We start from the raw sequence: 17508 nt of genomic DNA, 5'->3' as shown, positions 1-17508 counted from the left end.
TTTTTTAACTTTTGTGTTGGCAATACAAAACCTCTGCTGACTTAGAAGCAGGTTTATGGATGAGTAGCTCTTTTCAATGAGTATGTCACTTTTCATAAGAAGAGTGGAAGGGAATTACTTTTGGGTACAAGGATGTTTGCCAAAGTTGTGAGAAAGTTCTCTGTTTAAATGTGAGAACTGGTAGGAAGAAGGGGTTATAGATTACAGGGCAAGTGCAAAAGCATACAACTGCTAAAAAGGTATCACTGAACATTTCTCTGAGGAAATGAGTGTTCAGATCTCTTAGTCATTACTGATTGCTATTCCTCAAAGTATCACCCAGCTGGAGTTTTGCTTGGTAAAAGAGTTACACTTTATTTTTCATTGAGCCCGTTTCAGCTAAATCAACATTAATATTACAAGGTTATTAGAAATCCCCAAGTCAGAAGACAAATATTTTAAATACATTTCAAGTTGGAAACGTTTGGTATTCCTATAGATAGAATTTTGCTAGTGAAAGTAGTTTTGAAATATACTGTATTGCTTTCAGACTGACATATTTTTCTTAAGTAATTTAGCACAATGGGGTTGTGTTTCTGGTCAGACTATCCACTAATGCCGTCCAGTTTTTTTCCCTCCAAGATTCACGCCTGACTTCAAAATCTGTAGCTGATTCTTTTCAGACTAGGATCCAAATCTTTATGTTCAATTTAAAAGGATTCAGCACCATGGCTCTAGTTTTGACTTGTTTTAAGGGAAATAAAATGGTAGTTATTTTACCCTTTCTCCCTCCTCTGTCCTTCCCCTCATATAGACACATCTATTCTTAGCCTTTTTTCTGTAATTATCTTTCTTTCCCTTTGCTCTGCTCCCACAAATCATATCTTAGCATTATCTTTGTATTATAACCATGCTGTAATATTTCATGTTACATTTGTAAAAGTCATTAATAATTAGGTGTGCCACTAGGATAATAAGATGGAAAATAGTTAATATCTCAGGAAATCTGTATCCCATTAGAACTGGAATTTTGTTTCTGCTCAATTTGGCTTGTATTCAGCATCCTCTAATTTTGAAAGAATAAGCAACTTGAGCACTTATGAATAAAGCCATACTGTAGACTGCACATGAATAAATCCAGGCAGTCATTTTTATTGTCGTCAGAGAGCATTTTTATTCTGTGCCCACAAATGTTCTTGGTAATCTATGAAAGAGGTCTCTGAGTTAACAAGTGAAAACAGGCGTCTTGCTCAGCCCTTGCCTCAGCAGAAGGACATGGTTGACATTCATCAGCACTCACAAGTGAACGCATGTAAGGACTTGTCTGTTGAGTCTTTGATTGGCCCACTTGTACTCATGCAGTATGACATGACCTTTAATTGTACAGTCAAATACTACTTTTCTCCCGACCATTTGCCTCATTGAGTGCATAAGATGGATGAGAGTGCACTGGGAATCGAATTGGGTTGGGCAATAGGGGAGATTACTGGTTAGGGGTATCTCAGCTTAGTAGGATGAGGACACCATTGCTGTTTGATGAGAGTTCTTACCACCTGTAATCTTTCAAACAAGGCAGACAAACGGGCAACTAGCTACCTCACAATTTTATTCATAGCCACAGGAATCTAAGGACATGAGCAGACACAGTGATTGGAGCCATAGGTCTATCTAACCCAGTGTCCTGTCTCTGACAGCAGTCAAAAGTGGATGCATACAAAAAAGTTCAAGAACAAAACAATACTACCTGCAAGTATTCCCCTAACTGCCATGCTTTTGTGGCTAAGGAATTTCGTAATTTGGAAGGGTCTTTAATGTAAATATTAAACCTCCATTGATTTCTCTTCACCAGCATCCCATTAAGCCCTTTAAAGGCCTGTTAATCTTTTGCCATATGTTGCCTTCTGTGACAAGGCTCGTGGCTCACCTCTCCCTGCTCGCCTTAAGTCTGCTATGTACTGGCTGTGAGTGGTTCAGTCCCTATCCATTCTTACAATGCAACTCATGCCTATGTCGCGTATTCTTTCAAAACAGAAGGATGCTGAGCAGAAGCCAGAGGATGTATACCCAAAGTCCCAGAAAGCTGACAGCATGCCCAGAAGGCAGCCAGCTTTCCCTTCTGCTGTTATCTGTGATAGCTTGGCCTGCCTGACTGTGCAGTTGTCAGATACAGGCATACCTTCATTGGCTCTTGGATAAAAGGACTGTTGATGGCTGAAGCAGATTTCAGGAAGTGAATGAGTGGTCTTTGGCCAAGTCGAGTGCCACTGTAGACAACAGGATTTTCTCTCTGATGCAGCCACAGAATTTCTGTGTAATGCTGAGCTAGTCCAATAGATGAGACTTCTCCCAGATGGCCATTAATTATGTGTTTGAAATCATGGGGTTGGATTTGCAGAAGTGCTGAGCACTCACAGCTGCCGTTGACGTCACTGAGAGCTGTACTTTGTACACGCAAAGTCCTGCTTGATGCCAAGTTCCCTGAAAAATCAGTCTCTTCACGTCTCATGTTGGTGACCGCAACTGACAGATGCTTTTGACCTGAATTTCTCTGTGTTCTGTTTCCGTGTTTGTAATGGAGAACTGATACCACCTTGCCTCATCAGATTCTAATTCTCAGGCAGTACCACAAAAAACATCACAATGCACCCCACTTGAGTAGTAACTATGTAATTCAGAGGGGCTTTCTATCGTGCATGGTGTATGAGATCAAAATCTCAGCAACAATGACAAAACAGAGTACAGCACAAGGTACCCATTCCACTATCAGTAATCGTTCTGGGAACTGATCTCACCACAAAAAAAAAAAAAAAAAAAAAAAAAAAAAAAAAAAAAGTTATATATACACATACGTATGATCATGTAAGAGGCAGCATTTGTTATTTACTGGAGGCCAAAGTTACATTACCCAAGTAGCCTTAGTTCTGGCATCTCCTATTTTTCATGTATATTCCCAGCACTTGTCAGAGTGTTTGTTTAGACAACATTTTTGAGACGTCAGGTCAGCCTGAACCTATTTGCATTTTGAAATTCTTGTAAATGATTTTTGTTTGCATTTTGCCTTCCAGAAAATACTTGCAGCAACAAACATCTGGACCTTGTCTTCATCATTGACAGCTCTCGCAGCGTACGTCCTTACGACTTTGAAAAAGTGAAGGAGTTCATTTTAAACATCTTGCAGTTTCTGGACATCAGCCCTGATGCCACCCGAGTAGGTCTGATTCAGTATGGCAGCACGGTCAAACAGGAGTTTTCGCTGAAGACGTTCAGGAGGAAGCAGGATATTGAAAGAGCAGTGAGGAGGATGATGCACCTGGCATCCGGCACCATGACTGGACTGGCTATTCAGTATGCAGTGAACATTGCATTTTCAGAGTCAGAAGGAGCTCGACCTCTAAAACAGAATGTGCCCCGAATTATCATGATAGTGACAGATGGGAGACCTCAGGATCCAGTGGCAGAGATTGCTGCTAAAGCTCGTAACTCGGGTATCCTGATTTTTGCCATTGGAGTGGGAAGAGTAGACATGAACACACTGAAGTCCATTGGGAGTGAACCGCATGAAGAGCATGTGTTTCTGGTTGCTAATTTCAGTCAGATTGAAACACTGACCTCTGTCTTCCAGACTAAACTTTGTGGTAAGATTTTTATCTTTAGATTTGAATGTATAGGTGAAAGTAAAACACAGAAAAAAATACACATTCCCATTACGTGGTGTTTGTTTTGGGTTTTTTTTTTTTACATGGAACATTATCTGTTAGAATATATACATTGAAAAAAGGGAGACTAGCCAGAGAACATTCAGAATAGCAGTCATACATGTGGAAAAACTAATTCTACTGCTAAGCATCATAAAATATGGTGTAATTCCCAGGGGTCATAAGCAGTGAGGCGAACACACATATCATGGTTTTCCTATTCGTTGCATAATAACAATACATTTACAACCCTCTGCTATTTGAATATTAGATAAGTTGTTTCATCTATTGATTTTAAATGTTATCTCCTGTTGTCGTTTAACCTAGCAGGCAGCTAAGCACCACACACAGCTGTTCGCTTACTCCCCACCCCCAGTGGGATAGGGGAGAGAATCGTGGGAAAAAACAAAAACATTGGTAAACCTTATGGTTTAAGATAAAGACATTTTAATAGGACAGAAAAGGAAAATAGTAGTAATAATAATAGAATATATAAAACAAGTGATGCACAATGCAGTTGATCACTGCCTGTCAACCAATACCCAGCCAGTTCCCTGGCTAACTTCTCCCTAGTTTATAATACATATACATAATACATATGGTGTGGAATATCCCTTGGCCAGTTTGTGTCAGCTGTCCTGGCTGTGCCCCCTCCCAGCTTCTTGTGCATCACCAGCCTCCTTGCTGAAAAGTCTTCGGCTTGGTATAAACATTGCTTAGCAACAACCAAATCAGTGTATTATTGGCATTCTTCTCATACTAAATGCAAAACAGCACTGTACCAGCTACTAGGAAGAAAATTAAATCTATCCAAGCCAAAACCAGGACATTTCCGTTAGTACTGAAACTTCAAACTGATAAACAGTCTTAGTTCTTCAAAAAATTCTGTGGAGTTCATGGATTCCTCTTCCAAAGTTTACATATTAATTCTATGCAAACAGTTATCTCTGTGCATGCCTTGTGACTGGAAGTGAGACATGAAGACATGGTAGTGGTTTTAGGCCATCCATTTTAAATACAGAAAGTAAGGAAAAGCCATTACAGTGGTATCATTCATTCATACAACAAAGTAAATAATATTTTAATAAGTATTAATTTACAACAGAGAAGTTGTTTCCATCTCCAATTCACTGATAAGAAGTTACCTTTTACAAATATTCTGGCATATGTAATGAATTTTATTCCAATCTGTGTACTTAATATAATTTTCTTTTTCACTTTTTTCCTGAGATAAATATGAAAGATCTTCATACAGATTTGGCATTAAACTGAGGCATTTTCAGCAGAGTCCAGAAAAAGAATGCATGGTGAGACTGAATGCTCACTCATCTGTAGGGTTGTTTTTGCCAGAAAAGAACTGGGGCTTATTGTCAGGATAGTCTGGAGAATTTTCCTTACTTGGTCTTTTCCAAAATTGTTTCAAAGAGCAACAGGACTCCAGCTGAACTTCATCAGCACAAAGCACCATCACTGATATTCATGAGATAACAGATTTTTTCCTCTTTCTTCCTTGCCTTATTATTAACTGGTGTAGTAAGACACGTGGATCGAGAGTTTAAATGGAATGAACTGCAAATGCTACGAAACTTCATCTTATTGGATTTTTGTAATTGCATTTCAGAAACAAATCCCATACAAACACCACTTACTAATTTTTTTAATGACTAGGCTATGTCTTCTAAATGTATTACAGTTTTATAGCTCACTTTTAATCCAAATACATGTGATCCTCAATAAAACCACCCTCCCTGCAGATGGAGGAGTATGGGGGTGACAAGGATTGCTGCTGCCTCCTTTTCTCAGGGAGTGCCTCCACAACATCTGCTGTGTCAGGAACTGAAGGTGAGATCCAGAAATGCCCTTAAAAACCCAGGCCCAGAATCAACAGGGAATTTAAGCTGTTAGGATCTTATTGATTTTAAGGTATTAAATTGCAGATCAGATCCTTATTATTGAGTCTGGGCCACGAAGTGTGTTCAGCTTGCTGAGTTTCAACAGAGCAATCCAAGCATCACGTAGCCTCTGCTCCCTACAGCACCTACATTCCTCCTAGGAAATGTGGTTGGTTTTATAAATCCTCCCCAGTGTGGACCCAGAGGCTGAGTTGAACATCTGTACATGTGGTTTCTTTGCCAGAGCAACTGAAGGCACCCACTGGTCAAGTCTCCCACTATGTGGTCTGCTGGGCTTCATGCTGTGGGAAAAGACCTTGGTATCTGAGCTGTCCTTGTGTCTGGATTGCCCCTATGTCTGTGAGATTGTGTCTTCATGGTTCCTGTGAAGGGAAAAACCTGGCCAAGTGAGAAAGCTCTGTGAGGAAAATAAAAAGTAAGCCAAATTAACCTCTGTTTATCCATGGATGGCAGAGATTACCCAGTGCCTAGCAGCTATATTCACAGAAGAATCCATATAAACTGGCTACACTCCATCCTCTGCTGAGTCAGACTTTCCATACAGTTGCTGCCTTTGGCTGCTAAAGATTTGGGGGTGTCAAAAACAGCAGTTGAAGCCAAGGGATCCCAGGGGCCTCTTTTTATTACCAGTCAGCAAGGTAAACGAGAACTAAACAGCATCCTGAGAAATCAGAGGCATGAGAAATGAGACAGGAGTTGAAGACTCTGAAGAGAAGCAGAAATGGGGACAGAATCCAGGAAAGGAGGTGGAGGGTGAATAGGAGTGAGAAAGACAGAAACTGGAATGGAGCAGTCAAAAGCAAATAAATTCTTTATTTTTCTCCTGTAAAGTAGAAAATGGTGTCATCCCCATTTTACATGGGAGGAATGGAGGCACAGGAACAGGATTAAGACTGTCAAAATTTCCCACTAACTTTAAATATTTGGCTGAGTGCAATGCCTCGTCTGATTTTCTAGGGCATTTAGCATTTTTAGACTAATATGACATACCAGTCACAGCTCTACAGCCTTCACTTGGCAGCTGAGAGTGCCCTGCATTCCTGCAAATCCAGGTTCAGGAGTCTCTAGCTGAACACATACAGTGTGAAGGTTGATGTTTGCTTGAGGATACTGATATTATTGGTTTGCCCAAAATCAAATAAGGACCCTGTGACATAGGCAGACATAAAATCAAATTCACAAGGCTCCCGTTCAAATCCCTTAACTATGAGATCACCCTTTCTGTTACTTTAGTCCCTGGCTGTGTCCACCAAACACCTCCTGCAACAAATGAAGTTGCAGAAATTACGCGGGCAGCAGCCTCCTTCACCACAGAAATCTGACTGATGACCAGAGCACCGATTTCTTGCAATGGGTGCAACAGAGACACTTTGTAAAAAAAATCACTAGATAGTATATGGAAGATTGGTAACAGATGGTAGCAATATATTCTCAGAAGGAACTGAGGTAATGTGACACCTATCATTGCTTTGTTCTTTATTCTTTTTTTTCTTCTTTTTCTTTTTTCCTCTTTCTCCTTTCTTCTTTCTTCTTCTTCTTTTTTTTTTTAATTTCTTCTTTCTTCTTTTTTCTTTTTTTTTTCTTCTTCTCGTTTATTTTTTCTTTTTTTTTTCTTTAGTTTTTAGTACTCTTTTTCAACCATATAGATTTACATTCTATAGCATTAATATATGGTAAGATTTTCTGATGCTGAAACTACTGAAATGAGTATATTTTTAATTTGTCATATTTGAAAGTGCTTCTTTGGTCATAACAAGCTATACCTGATGTTGAAAGCTAGTGAAATATAGCCAGGAGGAAACTTCTGTTTAGAAAGCATCAGAGGTCATAAACTTCATTTTCAAAATGCCAGGAAGTTCAAAAGACAAGAAGTCCTGGCAGGTCTGTATTCACATAAATATAAGTACTTGAGAAGTTTTATTGTGGCAGAAAATTATGAGATCCAAAAAGCTGATTAAGAGATTTGGGAATTGTGGTGGTTTTTATATTAGTAATAAAGACATAACTCCAGTAACCATTCCAAAGATCAGATACACAATATGCATCTCAAAACCACTGTTTTTTTTCTGCAAGTACCACACATACCACATGTTATTTGTCAGGCTTCTGTCGTGGCTGCTAGAAGATTAGTTTTAGTATCTATTTCGTAACTGTTGAGCTTTATCGACCTAGTGCAATAAAGAGCACATCAGTCCCTAATTGTTGTTGAGCAAAATAAATTGTTTTCCACACAATGTTCTCTGAAAAGTAACTTGCCTATATATTACAGAAATTTCATACAAGCAATGCTCCAGTGGAAAGAAAACATCAAAGAGATTTCTAAATTCCCAAACACTGACCTGGAGAAAAATAGTTCAGCAATGTATTTGACAGAATCATTCCATGACTCTCTTTCTTTCCTACTGTCTCAGTCTGTTGCATTTTACTACTTGCTATTAGAGACATAAAATACAAACAGATTAAAAATAAACTCAGGAAGACTTACACGCTGGAGTGTGGCTCAGCTCCCACTTACTGAATCTTGGAGGTGCATGACCTCAGCATCATCATGTATTGCTTGTATGTTCCTCAACATCAATAAATAGGCAAGGAGATTTGTTTTGTTCTCATTCTTCTTGAGTATTGTGCTGTGTGGTGATTTCCTTCATTCAATAAACTAAATGTTCTCTAGAACAGTTTGTATTTAAATTCCACTTATTTTCTAAATTTGAATGTGGTAGTTTTATTTCATTGTCTTCTTGGGACCACCAAGTAATTAGTGTTTCCATATACTCTATTGTGTAATTTTATTTTGTTTATATCTCCATTCCACATGCAATTTCATGTCCAAAACCATGCCATCAATGTCAACCAGACAAAAACCCCCCTAAATTCCTACTTTTTTTAGGAATTATACATAGTACTCTTTGTCACTGCTTTTTACAGTCTTGCAGGCTTAAGCTTCCAGCTTTGTCTTTATTGTCAACACATAATTTGAAATTTCTAAATTACTTCAGTAAAATTTTCTGCACCAGTTTTTCTTTTTTTTAGTTGTGACCACACATAAGTTAGACCAGCAGTTAATAACCCTTTACTTTTTTTTTTCAGTGCCCCATATGTGCAGTATGGTTGAGCATCGCTGTGATCACTTCTGCATAAACACCCCTGGCTCCTACGTATGCAGATGTAAACAGGGATACATTCTGAATGCTGACCAGAAGACCTGCAGCAGTATGTTGTCTTTCTTAATGTTTTGCTCTTGTGCTCCCAAAAAGTGTTTAATGTCACATGTTGGGCTCATGAAGAAGGGCTGAGCTCAGTATATAATTAATGGTAATCATCCAAAAGTGTTTGAAAAGGTGAAGTAATTCTTATTTTGTGTAAATGAAGTTTTTATAAAGCCTTCTGAAATATGTGAAGCTAATTTTTATACACAGCTCTACAGAGGTACACTATCACTACTTAACATTGCATTTGAATTTTATCGGTGTGATAAGTTCAACAGTGAAGCAACAATCAAAGAAAGAACTGATTTATCATCTCACATCAAGTGAATCCAGCTGCTTTAGTAATTGGTCTAGATAGCAGTCAGTACTAAGGTGCAGTAAACCCAATACTAGAGAACTGTGAAATAACTTGCCCTTCTGGAAGGTTCTCCCTGGAAAGCTGCTGCTTGAAGTATAAAGGTTTGCAACCATTCAAATAATAGTTTCCTAAGTCTAGCTTATGCTCTTAATTCCTTATTTAAAGCGGTTGACTTTTTTTCAGTTTTAATTTACTGGCCTTATATTTTATAATAACAAACTGTATTTCGCTTCAATTGTGATCTTTGTAAGCAGTATTTCTTTGTCCATTTTAACTTGCTTCCTAGTGATTAATAGCAGACTACATTAGATAGGTATGCCAAATTTATTTCTGTATCCACCATTATTTTAAAGAAAATTATAGAATACTGGTTTTAATTACTTGTGGAAAATGTAACTGCCAAAAATGACGTTTTTTAATCCCATGCCAGTGCATGGATTGAAGTAAAAATTGCCAAACTGATTCTAGCCAAAAGAAAAGATTTGGAAAACACGTCTTCAAAAAGCTGGAAACAGTCACGGTGAGAGCATAGGATGGAACCCTCACAACTGATAATTTAGAGTTAAGGTGAAGGGTGCAGGCTCAAATCCTATCCTTGTGTTTGAACTCACATGTTCGACATCTCAGGAGAGTGGTGTAAAACAATCAGGTAGCTGAGGATTAGAGGGTTCTGAGTCTCTCTTGCTTAGTGTTGTATTTTATGTCAAATACTTAATGACCACTGAAAAAGTGGGAGTGTGTCAGTATCTGAGGTGACTCTGCAGGTTGGGTATTAGAGTCCTTGCACATGCAGTGAGACACAGTTTCAGTCAGAGCCTTAGTCGAGAGGAATAGGAGCAAAAGAACATCAGCACCAGAGTGATTTGGGCATTCTCACTGCTATGTGGAAGTGTCTTCAGACCCTTTGGGCTACAGCAGCTTTTGAGCTGTTCACCTCCTGTGAGGTCAAGCTATAGACTGAGTTACTTTTAGGAATTTCTGTTTTCTAGTTCTCACCAGCATCCTTCACCAAATGTAGACATCTGTCACATGCATATGTGTGAATTATAGGGGAATGTTTTGTGTTAAATGGATCAAATTTAACATTTAATTTGTGTTTTTGTTTCTTCAAGAAGATGCAAAAAAAATCAGTCCAATCTGGAATATTTCCTAATTATTATTTGGTTTAGCAACTGAGCCAAGAGAAGAATAGTGACAAGAACAATTTTTCACACTGCCTATTTTCTCTGCTTCTGCATACTTGCTACAGCTTTTCAGAAGGAGCGTGGTCAGGATCCCAAATGATGGCTCCAACTGTGTAATTACATTTTAATTCTGTTCTTCCCATTGTGTCCCTCTTACAATGCTTCTCATTTAAAACTTTCGTATCCTTTAAGCCTTTCTTTTAAAGCCTTCTCATGCTATTTATTTTCTTAAAGAATTTCTAAGAAATAATTATTTTGCTTTCAATTTTCCAGAAATTATTTGAAATTCAAAATTGCCTTTTTTTTTTTCCCCACTCACACTTTTTCCCCATCCTCACCCCTAACATCAACTTTGACAACTGGATTTTTTTGAGTCAATTAAAAAAATTAATTACAAGTATGAAAAATTCTTTCTTTACTGTGTCTCTTCTTGTGTTACCTTCTCATAGTTTTTATCAGCCAGTAGTTCAGCTTTTGAGCACTGCGCTGCTTCAAATTACAGATTAATTTCCAAGAGAGTTTTGGAATTGTGTGTAGTTTTCCTACTGGTGACCCACACACAGCAGCCCCCAAAATGTTCCTTCTCTACCATTTTTCAAAGCCCATTACTGCATTGCTTTACTTTTTTTCTAGCTATGACTCAGTCTTATATTAGTTTTCCCCACTTACCTGTCACACATTATTTGCTTGACTGTGGACTTGCTTTGATGATTAGTCAGATAATACTAGATTGCAGTTTGCTAAATATGAAAGGGAAATGGGTCACTCAATGTGTTTGTAGCCTACTTCTAATGGACATTTTCTACATCACCAACCTATAAACTAATTTTAACAATTAGTACTGGAAATTTAATATTGAGAGCCATCAAACTGGCCTTAAATGTGCAAATGGGTAGTGCAAATCATTGGTGGAGGAAGATGATGCAGTAGTAAGTAGTCAAGGCAAGGTCAGACCATTATGTTGAAAAACTCTCCAGAGAAGTAACAAAATTCATTAGGAAATGGCAGCAAGCCTGGCCAAGCTGGACAGCTTATTTCTGGGGGTAAAGGGAAGGATGGCGACAGAAAAACCCGCAGTCTGTGACTATTTTAGTTACCTTCGTTGTGTGTTGATTGCCCACAAGTGCACGGAGACAACATGTTCCTCACTTGACCTCTAAGTAAAATAAATCTTCATCGTGTTTATGTTTAGTACAATAAATGATCAACATAAACCAGATGTATTTATCTAAGGTTTGGATGTATTTGTCAGTTCTTTCATGAACAAATAGTTTCCTTACATGTATATTTTAACACTTTCTAAATTAAACAATGCAGAAGAGATGAATGGTATGTACCTAATGTTATACTATTTTTTCATTATTCTGTTCCCCTTTTTTATGTTGTGAGAGAACATCATGTAAGTATCCAGTTCTTAAAAGCTCTTAACCAGATGGTTTCAATCAGCAATGAATTGATAACTATGCTTCAGTCTGGAAAAGGGTGCATTTCTCTTTTGAACAGATGATAGTTTTGTTCCTTGAAACATTTCATTATAACATTATTTCCAAGACAATTATTTCCTTGCATTGAAGGAAGAAAAAAGCAACTCAGCTATCTTCCAGGATAAAACTAGGGGAAACTAAGGGAAAAATTTATTTTGTTCAACTTGAAATATTCTTATATTTATTCCATGAACATGGTTTTGATCCATGTAAAGGATGCTCCTTTCACAAACTTGGCCTAACTTTTCTAGAGAAGAGTGGTTGTGTCAGATAATGGCTTTTCTTTACTCATTACACTGTATTTGTTTGTTTAACGTAATCTCTTCCATTTTTCTTTAGAGATGTTCAGATCTTACATTAGTACATAGAATAGTACAAAAGAGGAAATGTGGCTGAAACAAGCTGGAAAATTATCTGTTTGTGGATATTTGTACTAGAACAAGAGAGTTAAAGGACTGTTTATGCTGTTCATCATGCCGCTTGATATGAAGCAGACAGCTATAAAAGAAAATTCATATTTGCTTGGCTAGTTTCTTCAGACATGTTCCAAAAGCCTTCTTTGTGGATGTAAATGATCATTACGTGTTGAGCAGTATTTGGGCCTAATCCTGAGCAACACAAAGTATTCTGCTTTCCAGAGATTTCACTGGGGGAGCTTGGGGTTCTCAGAAACCTTAGTCTATTGAAAAGAAATCCCAATGTGCTTCATTCAGTCAGGCGCTGAACTGACCTCATTTGGCATAGTAATTTTTCTAATGAGACCTTTTGCTTGGGAGGGGTAACTTGCTATGGTATTTTGCACAAAACTGAAAAATTATAAAACCCAGAAATGAAATATCCCCAAGTCTTTTGGTGCTGTGTTTTCATTTTCTTTCCCTTTCCAACCTCATAATCAGTCATCTAGGAGGGTTATACACAAAAAAAGAAAAAAAACACCACAAATAAACACTTTTTAATTTTTTTTTTTCCCCAAAAAAAATCAACCAAAAATGTCCTTCAAATTTTGTAGAGAAATATACAGTCAAGCAACTATACTGGGCACCATTGGTATTCTGTTATTATGTTATCAATAGTCGTTGCCTTCAGTTGAAGGAAGGAGCTCCTCAGCTTTGAACGGTTATTCCTGCTGGCATAAGAGTTTCACTGTTTAACAGAACATTGGCATAATCTGTGTTAGAGTGAGCTTATCTCTAAAAAGCTGTTCATAGCTTCCTGAAATTTATTTGTGATCTGTAGTCCGCCTGTGCATTATAGAAGATCAAAGAATTTCATTTCCATGCAATTATGTTTTGTAGCTCAGGACCTTTGTGCTGTGGAGAAACATGCCTGTGAGCAGATTTGTGTCAACACACCTGGGTCTTACGTCTGCCAGTGTTACGAAGGGTATGAGCTTCATGCAAATGGAAAGAATTGTATTGGTGAGTATGAGTTTAGCAATTCACATTTCTCTCTTCACACAAACCAAAGGGAAATTCAATGTAAACTAGTACCCAGTTTAGCCACAGACAATGATGGGAAGCTCTCATCTCCTGTATCAGTGGTAGATAAGGAAGAACACAAATTGGTGTGTACGTACACCTTTACTGATAATGAATGGTGCCTTGGGAAAATTATTCCAACGAATTTCACACAGAAAGTGACATTGCTGTTTTGAATACATCAGTTGTTTTATTCTAGATCCATGTAGGTGGCCAGTAATGTACTGGCATGATATATGTGACCATTAAAAAGCAAACAAATCCAGACAAACTTGGTAGCTCCTCTTCAGACAGAAGTTATACATGGAGAAACTTGAAAGCAGACAATTTCTTGCCATTTCTCACTTGCTTTTATGGTCATGCCAGGACAGATTTCCAACTCTTTTGGGGAAGATGACTTTAAGGAAAGTTTAGCCCTCCATAAGAGCCCAAGCACTATGTGCCTTTAGTTTTCACTACAGGCAGTAAAGGACTCTACTACCATATAAGTAGCTCACTCTTCTTCCACATCTATATACAGTAAATATTTTTAGCATAAACTTTTTTACTAGCCTATTAGCCTTCTCAGGAAGTTTTTATCCCGTGCTACATTTTGGTAAAATATTGTCTTCTGGTATCCACCACAAGAAAATCCCTAGTGAGTCCTGGTTGCCTTATTTGTTAGGTATTCTCTTCAGGCAAGCACTTAAATGCACGCTTAATTTCAAACACATGCTGAAAATCCCTGGAAGTGAATCCTTCACCCTAAATCTGCCTCAGGCCACCACAATGTTCTTGTTAGGCAGCTTGCTCTTTCTTGTCATTTTAAAGAAATCTAACATTATGTAATCTGTCTCTTATTACCTTCACAGAGCTATTACCTTGCAGAATAAGTCTATTTTGAGATGCAAAATAGACAGTTTAGGGAAGTGAACTTTCTGCATGCAGTTTCAAATGGGACACACAAATGAGGTTTTGAGGTTTTTTAGACCTAGGATAACGTATGTGGTTTTGAAGAACATTCACTCTGTACTTACTCTTCAGAAGTGTCTCTCTTACTTGTAGCTTCATTATCTCAGTATAGGAGTGTTTAAATTCTTCAACATAATTTATCCCCCGTACACTAATATACCATTTTACGAACCTGCTTTCTGAAGTTGAATTGTTTTGAAAACGTAGCTAATGATGACTGTTTAGGCAAGATGGCCTGTTAGATGTTCTGGCCCAAATGTCTACATCTAATGCTCCACAGAAGTTCATAAAATAACCTTAGCTAATCCTCATGACCTTTACATATGTTAGGATAAAGCATATATTTCTCTGCTATTGATTTGTACTTCTCTTGGCAGCTTCTTTCATCCTCAATTCTTTCCTACTGTATATTCTAGTCTGAAATAATTCACCCTTAGTGTCATCAACTGTTGTTGCTATTTTCTCTTCATCAAGTTGGAGGTGCTTTACAGCCCAAGATATTCTTACCAGGAATGTAGATACCATAGCATTGTAGGGATAAAAATAAATTTTAGTAAAATTCTTTGTATATCAAACCTGATATTGTCCTCTATAATACGAAGTCTGTTCTTCTTATTAAAGCTTCAAAATACTTCTGTGACATTTATTATATTTCTTGCAGTATCACTTGGTTTTGGCCTGTTAATCAATTCTCTGCAAAGTCTGAAGAGAACTATTTGAAGGTGTGATACATCTTGAACATTTTTTTATACCTCCTCACTTATTGTCATTGATATGTAGAGATATAGGCCTGTTTTAAGTTCTGTTGATGACATTTCAAGCTTTCATGTTCTCTATTATTTTCAGTTATTTTCAAAATACAGTTCATGCATGGGTTTATTATGGTATCTTGCAATTTATAGCTGTCTTTCCTCTCCACTTGATTTCTATTCATTTATACCTGGTTTATCAAAAACCATGTACTCATGCTATTCATATCCCTGCAATACTTAGCAGTATGAATTGTGATTTTGAAGCACATTATTAGCACTTCTATTTTTCATTTTTCTTTTGCGTTTATTTGACCATTTAACTTTTTCATTTCTTGCTGATGCATGTGAACGGTTCAATGTATGTTAATCATGTTTTACCCATGAAGAACTTAGCCTTGCTACATTTCCTGAACAGGAAAAGATTGTCTGGTAGTTTGCAGTTTTGATGCTAATTTTTCTGTGAATGGTAGTAGCTGTCAGTTTCCAGGATTTTACTTTTCAGATTTGAACAATTTGAGATTTTTAAGGAATATGCTACTACCAAGAAAGTACAGCTTCTGCAGATGTGATCACCAATGAATAACCATCCTTGCTTGAAAATCTTGTAAAGGAGACTGTGTATAGTACTGAATCAGTAGTGATAACTCTCAGTTTTCATTACTCTTAAGCTAGTTAACTGTTCCTTTCTGTGAATTATTTATTATCAAATGAGCAGGATCATAAGAAGATCATGATGTACACATATACCAGAGATCACTAAGTACAACAACAGTTTTGCAAAAAGCAGTGACTTCACAGAATCACAGAATGTTAGGGATTGGAAGGGACCTCATTAAGGTTACTCTGTCCTCTTCATGCAGAGAACGAAGAGAGAATTTCAGTAGGACATACACATCATCGTCTCAAAGAGCCAAAGGTTTCTCTCTAAGATATCTAAGACTTCTATAATTTTAACTGCAGCAAAAGTAAATGAGAAAGTGAAGAAAACTCTTCTCACAGACAGGTTTATTAAGTTGTCGTCCTCTTTTCTGATGGACTAATTTCTCTGGTTAAGGATCAAAGGCAATACTGATTGTTTCATTGACACACAAGTTGCCCAGTTACCTGAATGGCAATAATTAAATAAAATCTCATAACCAGGAGCTCACAACATATCCATTCCAAGTGACCACTGAATGGCCAACCACTCTGAGTGTTTGCAACACACAGTTCATGAGCAAATTTGTAGACTAAATGATATTTGAAACTGTCTGCTCAGTGATAGGTATGGCTGGCAGAGCACTATCACTTTGCCTTTTTAAACAGCTTTCCATGTTAGCTGCCCTCCTTTCAAATAAAAAAAATATCCTGTCGGTTGAAGTTTGGTGGTAATGAGCTATTCTTTCTCCATCATGTAGCTGGACACTCAGTCTCTCCACCTTCATAGTGCAGCTGGACATGCTGTCCTCTCTTTCCTGGAACCGGTGCTAGACTGTCTCCGTATTGCTGCAGCTGTTGGGCTTGGGACCTCTTCTCCTGGCAGTGGTTTGGCTGCTGACACCTCTTGACAGTCCTGGCACTGCTACATTTTTGGGCTGCTTTCTAGGTTCTTATGAGTCTTCTGTAAGTCTGCTCTACTCTTCTCTCACATTCTTTTTCATCCTCCTTATGCTTGTACTTACTCTGTTGCCTTTTCTTCCTGCCCTTTTTTTCTACCCTTCTTCTTACTTTGTTCTCCTAAGCCTGAGTAACCTGTAGAAACATCACAGGAGTAAAACAACAACATAAGAGAAAGGTGACCCATGCTGTCCACAGTTCAGAGGGCAATGTAAGCACACAGAGTGTAGAACTGGTCACTGGAAGGAAAAGATGGCTCTCATCACTTACCAACTAATTCCAGTCAAGAAAAACAAGGTGCAACAGACATGGGGAGATGGCAACTAAATTAATTGCTTGCTCACTAAAAAGTTCATTAATTCATCCTTTGTAAAAGTTTCTTATTGAGATAGGCATGGGTTAACATTAAAAACAGTGAGATACGTAATGTTCGCATTCTAATGTGTATCTCATGACTCATTACAGATATGCAAAAATAACAAAACTTTAAAAAAATGGGAAAATATTATTCTGCTTTGCTCTTATACAAATTGTGTATATTTTCTATAAACCAAGTAAAGGACTAGTGCCAGTCTGCAAGGCTAAGCCTGCCCAGAATTAGGGGAATTTGTGTACAAAAATTATTGAAAAAAGGAAATAATACTTATCTCCAAAAGCAACTGTCAAGAGAGAATGTTCTCACTTCCTAACTGTCTTAGTGGAAAGGCATTATTTAAGTTGATATGCTCATTATTCTTGCAGGGCAACGGACCTACTACTGTGAGTAAGAGGTCCCCAGAATTAATGTGAATGGAAAAAAGCAGTCCTGGAAGAATGAGGTTGTGGTGGTTTTGGTTTTGTGGGGTTTTTGTGTGTGTGTGTGTTTGTTGCTGGTGGTGGGTTTGTTGGTTTGTTTGTTTGTTTGTGTGGGGT

The 17508-nt window shown here is 37.7% G+C and overlaps 1 protein-coding gene across 2 annotated transcripts in view; it reads left to right on the top strand.

Annotated features, from left to right (window-relative positions):
• MATN2 (matrilin 2) overlaps positions 1-17508 on the top strand; it is a 69656-nt gene that overhangs the window by 19886 nt on the left and 32262 nt on the right. For both annotated transcript variants that reach the window (XM_082045393.1, XM_082045392.1), the window contains exons 3-5: positions 3045-3614; positions 8675-8797; positions 13115-13237. In XM_082045393.1, the coding sequence (XP_081901519.1) occupies positions 3045-3614; positions 8675-8797; positions 13115-13237 (816 nt within the window). The remainder of the gene's footprint in view (positions 1-3044; positions 3615-8674; positions 8798-13114; positions 13238-17508) is intronic.

The sequence above is a fragment of the Streptopelia decaocto genome (assembly GCF_964273445.1).
Source record: "Streptopelia decaocto genome assembly, chromosome: 2".
NCBI classification, from domain to species: Eukaryota; Metazoa; Chordata; class Aves; order Columbiformes; family Columbidae; genus Streptopelia; species Streptopelia decaocto.
This window is presented reverse-complemented; position numbering and strand designations above follow the sequence as displayed.